The sequence below is a fragment of the Ornithorhynchus anatinus genome, chromosome 17 (assembly GCF_004115215.2).
Source record: "Ornithorhynchus anatinus isolate Pmale09 chromosome 17, mOrnAna1.pri.v4, whole genome shotgun sequence".
In the NCBI taxonomy this organism is placed as follows: Eukaryota; Metazoa; Chordata; class Mammalia; order Monotremata; family Ornithorhynchidae; genus Ornithorhynchus; species Ornithorhynchus anatinus.
In genome coordinates, this window is record NC_041744.1 from 5,660,570 (window position 1) to 5,674,499 (window position 13,930).

The window sequence follows — 13,930 nt, forward strand, 5'->3', positions numbered from 1 at the left end:
GGTTCGAATCCCAGCTCGGCCACTCGGCGGCTGTGTGACTTCGGGGAAGTCACTTAACTTCTCGGTGCCTCAGTTACCTCATCTGTAAAATGGGGATGAAGACTGTGAGCCCCACGTGGGACAACCCGATTCCCCTGTGTCTACCCCAGCGCTTAGAACAGTGCTCAGCACATAGTAAGCGCTTAACAAATACCAACATTATTATTATTATTGAGGGTGGGGATCATATCTTTGAATGCCACTGTACTCTCCCAAGTGCTCAGTACAGTGTCCTGCACACAATAAACATAAAAATAAACACACCATTATTTGAGGGTCTCTCGCTACTCAAGGACCCAGAGCTTTCCCGGCCTAGCCCCCTCAACCAGGCACGAGGGGCAGTGACATCAGACCAGCCCTGGCCGCTTCATTCTTTATTATTTGGACATAAAAATCACTAGAAAAACTTTACAAAAAAAAAAAGCTTCTGTTATCCAGCGCACTCCCCTTCCCTGCCCCCTCCTCCTCCACGTCAGAGGCAGCTTGCTCAAGTGAAGCCCTGGCTATGGGGGAAGAGAGGAGAGAAGGATGCCCTGGGCATAAGGCCAGCCAAACTGACCATTTCCGGATGAATTCTCGGGGGTGTCTGACGTGTATTGGAGCAGGCAACTGCTCACGGGGCGGGTGGGACCCCGAGATGAGCGGGATCAGGCCTGTGCCCTGGCAGGAGGGAGGGTCTCCACAGGAGTGGGGAAGTGGGCTTGCTTTCTCCCAACTCCTGCTAAATTAGCGGGAGGGGTGGGGCTGAGAGAGGAGCCGGGATGACAAGCCAGTGAGCGTTCTAAACCGTGCGAGGCAGCTGGAGAGAGGCTCGGAAGCCGGGCTTGGGCCCAGGGAGCCCCCTCCCCAGAGCGAACGGCCCCTCCACCCCAAATGGGTCTCCAGAGGAGCTGGAGGAGGGGTGGCCGGGCTGGGGCTGGGGCTCTGAGCGCCTTTCACTTGGGGCCACTGGTCGCTTCGTAAAGTGAGGGTTCCTCGCCGGGGGAGTAGAAATCCTCAGGAGGGGAATACTTCTCGTCGAAGAAGGACTTCTCGTCGGGGGAGTCCTGCTGCTCCTTCCTCTCCGGCTGAGCGCTGGGGTTGGGATTCTTGACGCTACCCACAAAAAGCGGGAGGCCCGTGGTGTCCTCGAAAATGAAGAAGAGGAAGGGCCTGTTCACCCTGAAGGAAGCGGCAGACATGCGGGACATGGAGATGCTGGTGGCCGCCGAGGCCTCTACTCCCTCTTCGTTGAGCTCGAGGGTAGCCTGGTGCTGGATGCTCGTCACGACCAAGTTTTGCTCCGAGATTTTGCTCAGGTCCGGGCCCTGGAACAGTTCTTGGAGGCCTACGAGAGAGCCAGGGTGTCGGTGGCTGGAGGGAGCAGGGGGCCACGGAGGCCACCCGGGATCCCTGGAGCTGCCCGTCACTGCTTGGCCTCCCCCTTTAGAGTGTAAGCTCCAGGTAGGCAAGGAAATGATCACTTTAGTGGTATTGACTGAGGTCTTAATGTGAGCAGAACACTCCATTAAGTGCTTGGGAAGCGCAATACAATAGAGTTGGTAGAAACGTCACTTTAAGTCACTTTACTTCTCTGTGCCTCAGTTCCCTCACCTCTAAAATGGGGATTAAGACTGTGAGTCCCATGTGGAACAGGGACTGTGTCCAACCTTGTACCAACCCCACCACTTAGAACAGTGCCTGGCACATAGTAAGCAGTTAACAAATACCTTAAAAAAAATAAAAGGCCTGTCTGCCTGTGGGTGGCTTCCTGCTGCCAGCCTTCCCCATTACAGTGTTAAATTTTTCAACTTCAAAGCTCGCCTGGAATCCGCCTCCTCCAGGAAGTTTTTCCCAATTCATTTCCACCACCCTAAGTTATATATAGAGAACCATCTTTAGCTCTTATGTAGATTTTGATCCATATGTTATACTTATTCACTCATTTCCTTAGTCCCCTTTATGGCCAGGCCAGCCACCTCTTTGCTCCTCTTCCTTCTCCTCTCACCATTTATTGATGGCATTTGTTAAGCGCTTACTATATACAAAGCACTGTTCTAAGCGCTAAAGAGGATACAAGGTGATCAGGTTGTCCTTGTAATATACCTTTGAATTTGGAGACACTGATGGTGAAGTTCACCTCTAAGCACCTGCCCATTTGGTCAAAAAGACCAGTGTGGGATCTACATAGTGGGATAGACCACAGGCCTGGGAGTCAGAAGGTTATGAATTCTAATCCCAGCTCTACCACCTGTCTGCTGTGTGGACTTGGGCAAATCACTTCACTTCTCTGTGCCTCAGTTACCTCATCTGTAAAATGGGGAATACGACCGTGAGCCCTCTGAAGGACGGACTGTGTCCATCCCAATTTGCTTGTATACACCCCAGCGCTTAGTACAGCGCCTGGCTGTAAGTGCTTAACAAATACCATTATTATTATTATTATTACATTGGGCACACAACTTAAAAATAGTCTGTACCTCCTTGTAGATTGTAAACTCTTTGTGGACAGAAATTACATCGACCAATTCTGTTGTAATTCTACTTTCCCAAGCCCTCGGTACAGTGCTCCGCACACAGTAAGCACTAAATAAATTCCACTGATTGAATGCTTGTCTTCCCCCTTGGACTGTAAGCCTTATGAGGACAGGATCTATGTATTTTACAACGACTGTAACTCGCCCAAGTTCCCAGTTCAGGGGCCTACCTGCTGTAGGAGCTCAATCTTAGGATCCTAGAGATGATCAGGATGATGCCCCCCCCCCAACCCAACCTCTTACCCAGGTGGCTTAGGGTGGCAGAGAGGTCCAGCTGGTGATCCAGGTGCAGCTTGGGCACCTTCACATCGGTGGGCCTCTCTCTGGGGAAGCTTTGGTGCAGGATGGCCTGGCTCAGGTTCACCAGCACCTGGGAGATGTTCCACTCGAACTTGTTGGGGATGACGACCACAAAACTCACGTTGCTCTTGAAGGGAATCCGGGCCACCTGGGGCAGAATGAGGAGAGAGGGTAAGCACTGGGGTAGCTATTCCCAGCAGCTCCAGGACCTGCTTTAAATGCTCTTCCTATCTCTTTTTATTTCCTTTTTTTATGGTATTTGTTAAGTGCTTACTATGGGCCACGGGGTGGGCTGGGATAGATTCAAGATAATTGGGATGAATACAGTCCCTGAACAATCTAGGGCTCACAATCTTATTCCCTATTTTACAGATGAGGTAACTGAGATGCAGAGAAGTTAGTGGCTTGCCCAAGGTTACACAGCAGACAAATGGGAGAGCAGGGATTAGAATTCAGGTCCTCTGACTCCCAGGCCTGGGCTCTTTCCACTAGGTCATGCTGCTTCTCAAAGGGGAAAAGGCCACTATAGCTGGGAAGCTCAGGGAGGGATGGATAAGAATGCCCTCTCCCTCTGGGAGAAGGTCCTGGGAATGATGATGATGATGATAATTAAAAAACCAACTGTAGCATTGGTTAAGTGTTTACTATGTGCCAAGCACTGTTATAAACACTGAGATAGATACAAGATAATCAGATCAGACACAGTCCCTGTCCCACATGGAACTCACAGTCTAAAATCCCCATTTTACAGATAAGGAAACTGAAGCACAGGGAAGTGAATTAACTTGCCCAAGGTCACCCAACAGGCAAGTGGCAGAGCCGGGATCAGAACCCAGGTCCCCAGACTCCAGGCCCGGGTTCATCTCTAGACTGCAAGCTCGTTATGGGCAGGGAACGTGTCTGCTAATTCTGCTGAATTATACTTTCCCAAGTGCTTAGCACTTCTCCCTCCCGTAGAACATTTGTTTAAAGATCCTTCTCTTTTTAAGTGCTCAATGAATACCACTGACTGATTTCCACACGGCCACATTGCTCCTCTACATTGCTCTACTCTCCACCCCATCAAGGACCCAACTGTGACTCGGAACGCCGGTGTGCTCCCCGCAGCGAGAGGACCAGAGCAAGGGGGGCCAGAAGCCTCTGAACCTGCAGACCTTCCCCGGTCCCCTCTTCTCCTCCCGGCTTCTTGCTCACCTGAACCTCAAGCTCATCGAAGGAGAGCCAGCTCAGGGGGAGCCTCTGCGCCTTCATCATCTGCACGGGGACTGTGAACTGCTCATCCAGGTGGAAAACGTCTGTTTTGGTCAGGGTGGGATCAAACTTGGTCCTCCAGAAGCCTGCATGGGAACGGAGGGGTGGGCTGAGAGGACGCAAGTTCCTCCCCCGACCCCACACCAGACTGGGGTGAGGCAGTGCCCTTCCCACAGGCCCCCGGTTAGCTGAAGGGAAGGACGAAACAGGGCTCCGAGGTCCTGACTGTCCCCACCCCAGAAGCAGTGAGGAGGAGGAGGGGGGAGGGAGGAGAGCAGACGCACCTTGAAAGTGGACGGCATTGAGCAGGAGCAGCACGGTTCTGGGAGGGAGGTCTGACAGGAAACGTTCGATCTTGCCACTGGTCACCTCCTTCACCCACTTGTTTATCACCCTGAGGTCCTCCTCGTTGTTCCCGGTCAGGCTGTACGGCTTGGCCCCGAAAAATCTCTCCGACTTCTCCAGGAATTCCTCTTTGATCGGGAACCCTGGGCCAAAAGGCCAGCTGGTGGTCAGTCTGGACCCCGTGTCCAGTGGTCAGGAGAATCTTCCGGGATGAACCACTTTGCCCACCCTATTCTCCCTCACTTCTGCATCATCTAAGCACTTTGACATCTGTCCCTCTCCCTCCTGTAGAACATTTATTTAAAGATCTTTCTCTTTTTTTTAAATGGTATTTGTTAAGGACTTACTATATGTCAGGCAACTGTACTAAGGGCTGGAGTAGATACAAGCTAATCACTTGTCCCAGATGGGGCTCACAGTCTTAATCCCCATTTTATAAATGAGGTAACTGAGGCACAGAGAAGTGAGGTGACTTGCCCAAGGTCACCCAGCAGACAAGTGGCAGAGCCGGGATCAGAACCAAGGTCTTTCAGACTCCCAGGCCCGTGTTCTCTCCACTAGGCCATGCTGCTCCTTCTTTTACTCTGCTGCTTCCCCTACCCATAATGTATTTTAATGTCTTTCTCCCCTTTAGATTTGTAAGGGCAGAGATCGTGTCTACCAACTTGATTGAACTCTTTCCCCACTGACGGTACGATCAGTAAATACCATTGATTGATTGAACACTACAATAAATACATTGATTGATTGCCCTCCAGGGTCACTCCTCCCTTAAAAGGTACAGCCCCTCAGCCCCTTCCCCCACGGGCACCTTTCTCCAGGTACATGCGGGCAGCCAACTTCAGGACGCTGCGGCCGAGTTCCACACGGACTCTGTTCAGGGTGTCGGGCAGGCAGGGCACGGACGTCGTGTGCAGCACCTCCAGCAGCTTTTTCTCTGTCCGGTTCCCCGCTCCTGGAAAACAATCGTCCCAGGGCCTGTCGTCCCAGTTGCCCCTACGACACCGGCCCCACCCTCCAAGCAAAGCCAAAGGGCCTATGGGCTACTGACCTAGGACTCCGGGAAGGGGTCGGTGAGGGTGAGACCTCTGCCCCCTTCTTATGAGGATGCTGATGAGGGTATTTATTAAATGCTTACTATGTAGCAGGCTTTACTAAGCGATGGGGTGGATACAAGCAAATCAGGTTGTCACGGTTCCAGTCCCACATGGAGTTCACAATCTTAGTCCCCATTTTACAGAGGAGGAACGGAGGCACAGAGAAGTTAATTGGCTTGCCCAAGGTCACACTGCAGACAAGTGGCAGAACTGAGATTGGAACCCAGGTCCTTCTGACTCCCAGGCCCGTGCTCAATCCACTAGGCCATAGACACTGCAACTGACAAGGCGCTCCCACGGCCCCTACAGTCAACTCTCAATTACCCAGGCCAACAGAGGGGAGATGAAGCAGCGATAATAATAATAATAATAATGTTGGTATTTGTTAAGCACCTACTATGTGCAGAGCACTGTTCTAAGCACTGGGGTAGACACAAGGGAATCAGGTTGTCCCACGTGGGACTCATAGTCTTAATCCCCATTTTACAGATGAGGTAACTGAGGCACAGAGAAGTTAAGTGACTTGCCCACAGTCCCACAGCCGACAGGTGGCAGAGCCGGGATTCGAACCCATGACCTCTGACTCCAAAGCCCATGCTCTTTCCACTGAGCCACGCTGATAATAGAGAGGGGCAGTGGGACCTACTGGAAAGAGCATGGGCCTGGGAGTCAGGAGACCCCAGTCCTAATCCCAGCTCTACTACTTGCCTACCGTGTGATGACTGGCAAGTCATTTAACTTCTCTGTGCCTCAGTTTTCCTCATCTGCGAAATAGAGACAAAAATATCCATTCTCCCTCCCTCTTAGACTGTGAGCCCTAGGTGGGATGGAGACTCTGTCCAACCCGATTAACTTGTATCTACTTCAGTGCGTTGAACAGGGCTTGGCATTCATTCATTCGATCGTATTTATCGAGCGCTTACTGTGTGAAGACCACTGTACTAAGCGGTTGGAATGTACAATTCGGCAACTGATAGAGACAATCCCAGCCCGACAACGGGCTCACAGTCTACGTAGTAACCCATTAATAAATACCATTATTATTATTATTATCATTTTTAGTGAGGCAGTTGAACCTTCACTAGACATCCAAGAGAACAGCAAGAAATGGTCCTGTTGTGGGTTGAGGGAGCCAAAATAGGCATGAGGAAACAGCATGACCTACTGGATAGAGGCTGGGACTGGAAGTCAGAGTACCTGGATTCAAATCCTGGCTCTGCCACTTGCCCGTTGCACAGTCTGAGGCAAGACACTTATCTCTATGTCTCAGCTTCGTTATCTGTAAAATGGAGATTAAATACCTGCTCTCCTTCCCTTTTTTTATGGTATTTGTTAAGCCGTACTACGTGCCAGGCACTGTATTAAGCGGTGGGATCAAAACAAGGTAATCAGGCTGGACACAGTCCATGTCCTGCATGGGGCTCACAGTCTTAATCCCCCTTTTACAGATGAGGTAACTGAGGCACAGGGAAGTTAAATGACTTGCCCAAGGTCACGGAGCAGGCAAGTGGCAGAGCCTGAATTAGAACCCAAACCCTCTGACTCCTAGTCTGCGCTCTATCCATTAGGCCACCCTGCTTCTCACGTTTAGACTTCCGTTTAAACTGGGAGGCCCATGTGGGACGGGGGCCGCATCCAACCTGATCATCCCGTATCTATCCGGTGCTTAGAACAGTGCTTTGCACACAATAAGCACTTGAATACCACAATTATAGGCTTGCATCTGATAAGCACTTAAAATACATATGAACTATAAAAATGAAATCTATAGAATTCTATAAAATATAATCTATAAACTGGTGGATAATCCAGTTGCTGATTATCCACCAAGTGGACAATCCACTGGCAATCAAGAGGCGCTGTATTTGCCGTTGGGGCAGAGGTAAACTCCGATCCCCGTTAAAGAGCCCAGTGATAAGCTTCCGGGTTACCTAGCGTCAGGTGAGACAGTGCTAGGGCCACGCTGAGGGGAGACAAAACGACATTGGGTCTGTCTGACTTCAGCAGGACATCTCCGAACAGGTCGGCGGTGAACTTCATCATGGCCGCCGCTAGCTTGCGCATCCGCTTCGGTGACGGGGCCTCCGCACAGCTGTTGGCTTCCTTCGCCCCAGGGGAGCCGATTCCTCGAACCTCCTCCGCGCCATCGGGCCCTCCCGGTCCGGGCCCGCTGTCCGTCTCCTCGAGGGGAGCGCCTGCCAGTGGACTGCTTGAGCCAGAATTGTTCTCCCGAGTGTCAAAGGTAGAGTCCTGGACCCCAGAGTTTGGCAGGGGAGTGAACACTGCGCCTGCGGGCAAGGAAGACCCCTGGAGAGGAGGAGCGAGAGCGAGTTATGAGAGGGAGAAGCTGGGAGGGGGGGTCTGTCGGCTGGCGAGGGCCCGATGTGGGTGCCCGGCAGGATTCTTCAGGGGGTCCCCCTCCCTGCCCTGGCGCCAGCCAACGAGAGAGCGGAATTGGAAGGGCGAGCTGGAGCTTGGCCGGTGACAGGTCCCCAAACTCCAAGCCCGGAACCTGGGAGTCTCGACCCTTGGGAGGCGGCCCAGAAAGCACTGAGGTAGGATGGGCCCACCTGCTCTTCTGGCCGCCCTTAGTCAGGGCGGACCCAGCTTTCAGGAAGCGGGGGGCTGGGAGTCATGCCCGGCGTTGTCCCTGGGCCACCGCCCAGTACTGCTGGAATCTGTAGTCCCAGCAGGCCCACGCGGGCTCCGCGCAGGCTCCAGACATCGCCCCCGGGGACCGAGCGGCCCAACCTGGGAACGTGGAGGCTACCTGGCCCACCGTTCCGCTGCTCAGCCCAAACGAGGCTGTGAGGGCACCAGGAGAGGGTATCTCTGACTGCTGCCCTGCCCCTGCGGGGGAAAATCAATTCACAGCCCCTGCCCGATCCGAAGGGGAGAGGCACTGGCCTGGAAGCAACCGTTTATTCATTCGTTCAATCAGTTGTATCTATTGGGCGCTTACTGTGTGCAGAGCACGGTACTAAGTGCTTGGAAAGTACAATTCAGGAATAAACCAGCTCTTGGTTTATTGCTCTCTGAGGAGAGGGCAGAAAATGGGAGAGGGGAGGCCTTGACTTGGAAAAAGAAGGGAAAGTGGTCACCCCATCCCAGGAGATTTAAAAGCTGTCGCCAAGGCTAAGATCCGTAAAAACCCAGAGGGCCCAGGTGGGGATAGTAAAGCTGCCTAGGGTTCAAGGAGTGATAATAATAATAATAATGTTGGTATTTGTTAAGCGCTTACTATGTGCCGAGCACTGTTCTAAGCGCTGGGGGAAACACAGGGGAATCAGGTTGTCCCACGTGGGGCTCACAGTCTTAATCCCCATTTTACAGATGAGGGAACTGAGGCACCGAGAAGTTAAGTGACTTGCCCAAAGTCACACAGCTGACAAGTGGCCGAGCCGGGATTTGAACCCGTGACCTCTGACTCCAAAGCCCGTGCTCTTTCCACTGAGCCACGCTGCTTCCCAGACTAGGGCCCAGAGGGTCAGGTTGGGCAGTGGTAGGGATCAGGTTGGCCCTCTCCCAGCTCTCCCCCAATTTCCCTTACCTTCTGGCCTGACGTATGGGGCAGAGTGGGCAGAAGCACCTTCTTCTGGCCCTCATCCACCGGTTCCTGGAATTGGGAAGCAGGGTCATCTAGCAACCTCTCAGTGCCGCCCACATCTCCTTCTCCCATCCCTCCCTCCTCCCTGTACAGCCTAGGTGGCACCGTACCAGACTCCCTCTACAGTGAGGTTCAGTGCCACCCTCCCCCTCCCCAGCTCTCTGGCTGTATCCCTTACTCTTTCCCCCAAACCTCACTCTCCCCAATCCCACTCCCCCACAGTCTCCCTTTTCCCCTTAGCCAACTCTTCCCCTCAATCCTGAGAAGCAGTGTGGCCTAGTGGAAAGAACACGGGCCTGAGAGTCAGGGGACCTGGGTTCTAATCCCAGGTCTACCGCTTGCCTGCTAGGTGACTTTGGGTGAGACACTTTACTGCTCTGTGCCTCAGTCTCCTCGTCTGTAAAATAGTAATGTTGGTATTTGTAAATGGGAAACAAATACCCGTTCTCCCTCCCCACTAAACTGCGAGCCCCATATGAGCCAGGGACTGTGTCTTCCCCAGTACTCGGCGTGTAGTAAGCGCTTCACAGAGACCCCAGTTCTACCCAGCCGGGTCTCCCTTTCCCCGGACCGGGCCCCGGCTCCAGTGGCCCACTCAATTGATCCGACCTCTTCTCTGCTCCACCCCGGGGGCCCGACCACCTGGGCCACCGCCCTTCCTTATCCCCACCCCTCTTCCCAGCCCGGCCTCGCCTTACCGCGGACCCCCAGTGCAGAGGAGAAAGGCTGATGAGCAGGAGGCCCCAGAGCCACAGCGCCATGGTCCTAAAACGGGCACAGTGAGCCGCCAGAAAGGAGGGGGGCCCGCCTTCCGATGGACCTGAATGACCACCCCCGCTTTCACTCCCCCACCCCCCCAGAGTCCCTTCTCCCCCATCCGGAGAGCTGGGACTCCACCCCGCCCCCCGTTCTTCCCGAATCCCTCACCCTGCCTCATTCCAGGAACCCACATGGGACAATGCCCCCACCGCCTCCTCCCTGTTGGTGACCCTGGCCTCGGCAGCCTGTGCCCTATGTGGGGGTGGAGAGAGAGGCCCCACCCCTGCCTGCCTCCCATTTGTCTATCTCGTTCCCCTTCTGGGCTCCTCCTCAAGCCCCAACATGGTGCGGCGGGAGGCGGGTCTCCAGGTCCGAACTCCCCCTCCTCTCCTCCCCAGGGGCCTAGCAGGGAGAAGCTGCCCCAGGCCCCCGGCGGCCACTTGAGCGGCAGGCAGTGATGGTGACTAAAGGGCTGGGGCAGCCAGGCATCCCTCGATGCTGGACTGGGTTTCAGGAATCCAGGGTCCTGCCCCGGGGTCATCTCTCCTGGTCTTTCCGTGCCCCAGCGGGGCGGGGAGGGGACCACTGGAGAAACGGGCTGTGCCCGCCTGGGGGCCAAGTCCGGCTCCTACTCCAGCCTCCCCCCTCCCCCATGGTGCTGCTCTGTCGGCTACCGCACTAGCCCGAGGGCACTCCCTCGCCCGAGAGACTCTTGACCCCAAAGCGAGTGAGAGAATGTGGGATGAGAGAATGTGGGATGGGAGGAGGGCCTGGGGCTTGGGATCCGGGGAGCTGAAGAGGAGCAGGGAAGTGGTGCTGTCGAGCAGGACTTTGGGGGCATTCCCTTCCCCCGGTGGAACTCCAACTGCACCCCACACATCCCAAACCTCTGGATCACCAGCCCCCAGCCCAAACAGCATGTTGGCTGAGGTGGTGGAGCGAAGACTGAGCCCACCCCAGGGCTCCCCGCGAGCACGGGAGTCGAGTTAGGCCCCGACGCCCCCAGCCAAATCCGCCAGCTTTCCCAAATCCCTTCTGGGTTTCATTCCCAGCAGACTGGGGGGCGGTGGGAAAAGGGGCTCTCTCCTTCCTCCGGCCTGCCGACTGACTTTCCTGTCTCCCCTAGAGCTCGGCCCTTCTCTCCGGGCCAAGGGGCCGGACCCCCCGCCCCCAGACCCGGCTGGGTGGCCACATCCACCCCCAGGCCCCGCTGGGCCCTTACCTCGGCCGGCAACGTGCTGCTGCGCCTGCTGCCCCGCTTTGGCACCGCTGCTGGGGCTACACGGGCCGGCCCCTACCTACCTACCCACCCCTCCCACCGCCGCAGTGACGCCCTGACCTTTACTCTCACCCTCTTTTCTAGAGGTTTTTTTTCCCCCCCTTTTCAGTAAATATTGACCGGATACATCCGGTTAAACATTTGTTTTTGAGCCTGGAGCCACTTAGCACTCAAACTAACGCCTCTGCTCCAGCCCCGTGAGCACGGGGGACCCAGTCCGGGCTCTCGCAGCCACTGCCCGTGCCAGGGGCCCCGAGGCGGTTAGAGATCCCATCGCCCTGGCACGAAAGGGTCTGATCCAGTGGCGCCGTGGCCCACGGGGCTAGCGGACCCTGGCTCCGGAGAGTCACCGGCCTCGGGCCGCGGAAGCCTCCTGGAGCTGCTCTCTGGCTCCGAAGGGCTCAGGCGACCTGCCACTCTGCCCTGGCACAGCCCGCGCTGGGTAAACCCCCTGCCGGACAGCTAAGCCAGGACTGGCCTTAAACCCCCGCAGAGGGGCGGAGGGAGGGAAGGGGGCGGAGGGAGAGAAGATGCATTCTCCCTGGGCGAGCAGGTGCATAGGGATTGTCTCTATCTGTTGCCGAATTGTACTTTCCAGCGCTTAGTACAATGCTCTGCACACAATAAGCGCTCAATAAATACGACTGAATGAATCCTCGCCCGGACGGGCAGGAGGCAACCTCTCCCGGGAGTGGTTTCCCGCTTCCCTGCAAGCTGGTCCGATTGATGGCTTTCTAGGGCCCAGTGGCTTTTGCCCCGGAGGATTGGGGTTGGGGGGGGTCCTATCCCCTGTTTGCACTTGTTCCCCCTCCCCAGGCACTTCTACAGAGCCACCATCCCCAAAGCAATTGGCATTTGCCCACAAGCGGCACCTGCACGCCCGCGTTTGGGTTCCGCGGCCCAACTGGGCGAGAAGGGGCTGGACCCGCCCGCTCCGGCCCCACCACCGCTCGGAATGTGGGTGAGGCTTCCGCCGCAACCTCAGACCCCAAGGCCGGGACTTCTCGGGAGGTGACCATCTGAAGGGCAGGGGGCGGGGGGAAGAAGAGAAAGAGAAAAGGAAAAAGAAGAAAGAAAAGGGAAAAAAGAAGAAAAGCAAATGAAAAAGAAGGAAAAAACAAGAAATCAAGAGAAAGAAGGGGAGGAGGAGGAGGAGGAGACGACGATAACTTCAGGGACAGACAGGCTTCACCTCGGCCTGGTTGGTGCACTCAACGAGCAGAGGTGAAGAGGGATAGAGAACAGTGCTTGATCATCATCATGTAGAAGCAGTGTGGCCTAGTGGATAGAGCACGGGCCTGGGAGTCAGAAGGTCATGTGTTCTAATCCCTGCTCTGCCACTTGTCTGCTGCGTGACCTTGGGAGAGTCACTTAACTTCTCTGTGCCTCAGTTTCCTCATCGGTAAACGGGGATTAAGACTGTGAGTCCTATGTGGGACAGGAACTGTGTCCAACCTAATTATCTTATATCTGCCCCAGCACTTAGAACAGTGTCTTGCATACAGTAAGTGCTTAACAAATGCCATAATTATTATTATCACCTGCTGCGACCCATTTCCTTGACTGTTGGAGCGGCTCACAGAGTGACAAGCCCAGCTTTTCCCCCCTTCGCTCCCTCTCTCTCCCCCTTTCAGCTTGGCTGTTGCAGCCACAGTCCTGGCCAAGCAGAGCAGCCGGCTGAAGCTTCAGTGGGAGGAAAGAGGAGCCTGGGTGGAAAGGAGCTTTTGAAGATAAATGTATGCAACCGGACCATAGCCTCAGGTTCAGTATTGATTTCTAACGTGCCTGCTGCTTCTGCTTGTCAGTGCCATACAGGTGGAGAAAGAACAAAAAACAAGTTTTAAATTTTGCAACATTTCCTTTTGTGTAGTGGGAAGGGGTGTGTGGGTGTGGGTGTGTGTATGGGGGTGCCAAATAGATGGTTGCTCCACCAGCATCTGCCGGTAACAGCCATCCCTCGGGTTGACTCCGGAGCCAATAGAAAGGCTCAGCCTAGAATGCATATTCACAGGGTTAAAAAAAAACCTGTACGAGACCCCTGCCTAGTGGTTTTCAGCTCAATCTGGATAAAGTCTGCCCAGCAGCAGTATCAGACAGCCCTTTCATTCATTCATTCATTCAATAGTATTTATTGAGCGCTCACTATGTGCAGAGCACTATACTAAGCGCTTGGAATGAACAAATCGGCAACAGAGACGGTCCCTGCCGTTTGACGGGTTTATAGTCTAATCGGGGGGCCCTGAGGTGAGCAGGCTAGGGAGGGGCATGTCTTTAATTATGATTACTTCTATTATATTCGTTAAGCGCGTACTATGTGACAAGCACTGTTCTGAGCAGTGGGCTTAGCTAATTAGTTAAGTTAATCGGGTCAGACACAGTCCCTACGCCCCCATGGGGCTCACAGTGTAAGTAGGGGGGAAAACATTCATCAGTCATTTTTACTGAGCACTTACAGTGTGCAAAGGACTGTACTAAGCACTGGAGAAGATACACTATAACAATAAATGGACACATTCCCTGTCCACAACAAGCTTACGTGTCAGGACCCTTGGAGGGGGCAACGAAATGGTTGCTCTCGGTCCATCACAATAGCCCTAACTGAACATCTACTATGTGAAGAGTACTGTACAACTGTCGACAATACTCATATAGGACTGCTCACCCTGGGCCTGGAGCCGTGGCCCAAACTGTGCTCGGTAGCCAGAGTGAAGGGAATCGGGGGAGAGGGGTCAGTATT

The 13,930-nt window shown here is 54.4% G+C and overlaps 1 protein-coding gene across 2 annotated transcripts; it reads right to left on the reverse strand.

Moving 5' to 3' along the window:
- Positions 1 to 381: 381 nt before the first annotated feature.
- On the reverse strand, positions 382 to 11,245 carry SERPINF2 (serpin family F member 2). 2 transcript variants are annotated; one of them, XM_001507160.5, is made up of 9 exons: positions 11,137 to 11,245; positions 9,854 to 9,920; positions 9,099 to 9,164; positions 7,480 to 7,855; positions 5,263 to 5,406; positions 4,391 to 4,594; positions 4,050 to 4,192; positions 2,799 to 3,003; positions 382 to 1,366 (listed from the first exon to the last, which is right to left on the reverse strand). In XM_001507160.5, exons 2-9 carry the CDS (start codon positions 9,914 to 9,916, stop codon positions 975 to 977), a joined length of 1,593 nt encoding a protein of 530 aa, XP_001507210.2. In that variant the 5' UTR covers positions 9,917 to 9,920; positions 11,137 to 11,245; the 3' UTR covers positions 382 to 974. The 2 variants fall into 2 exon arrangements, with proteins under 2 accessions (XP_001507210.2, XP_007668099.2); XM_007669909.4 differs by lacking the exon at positions 9,099 to 9,164.
- Between the last annotated feature and the right edge of the window lie 2,685 nt (positions 11,246 to 13,930).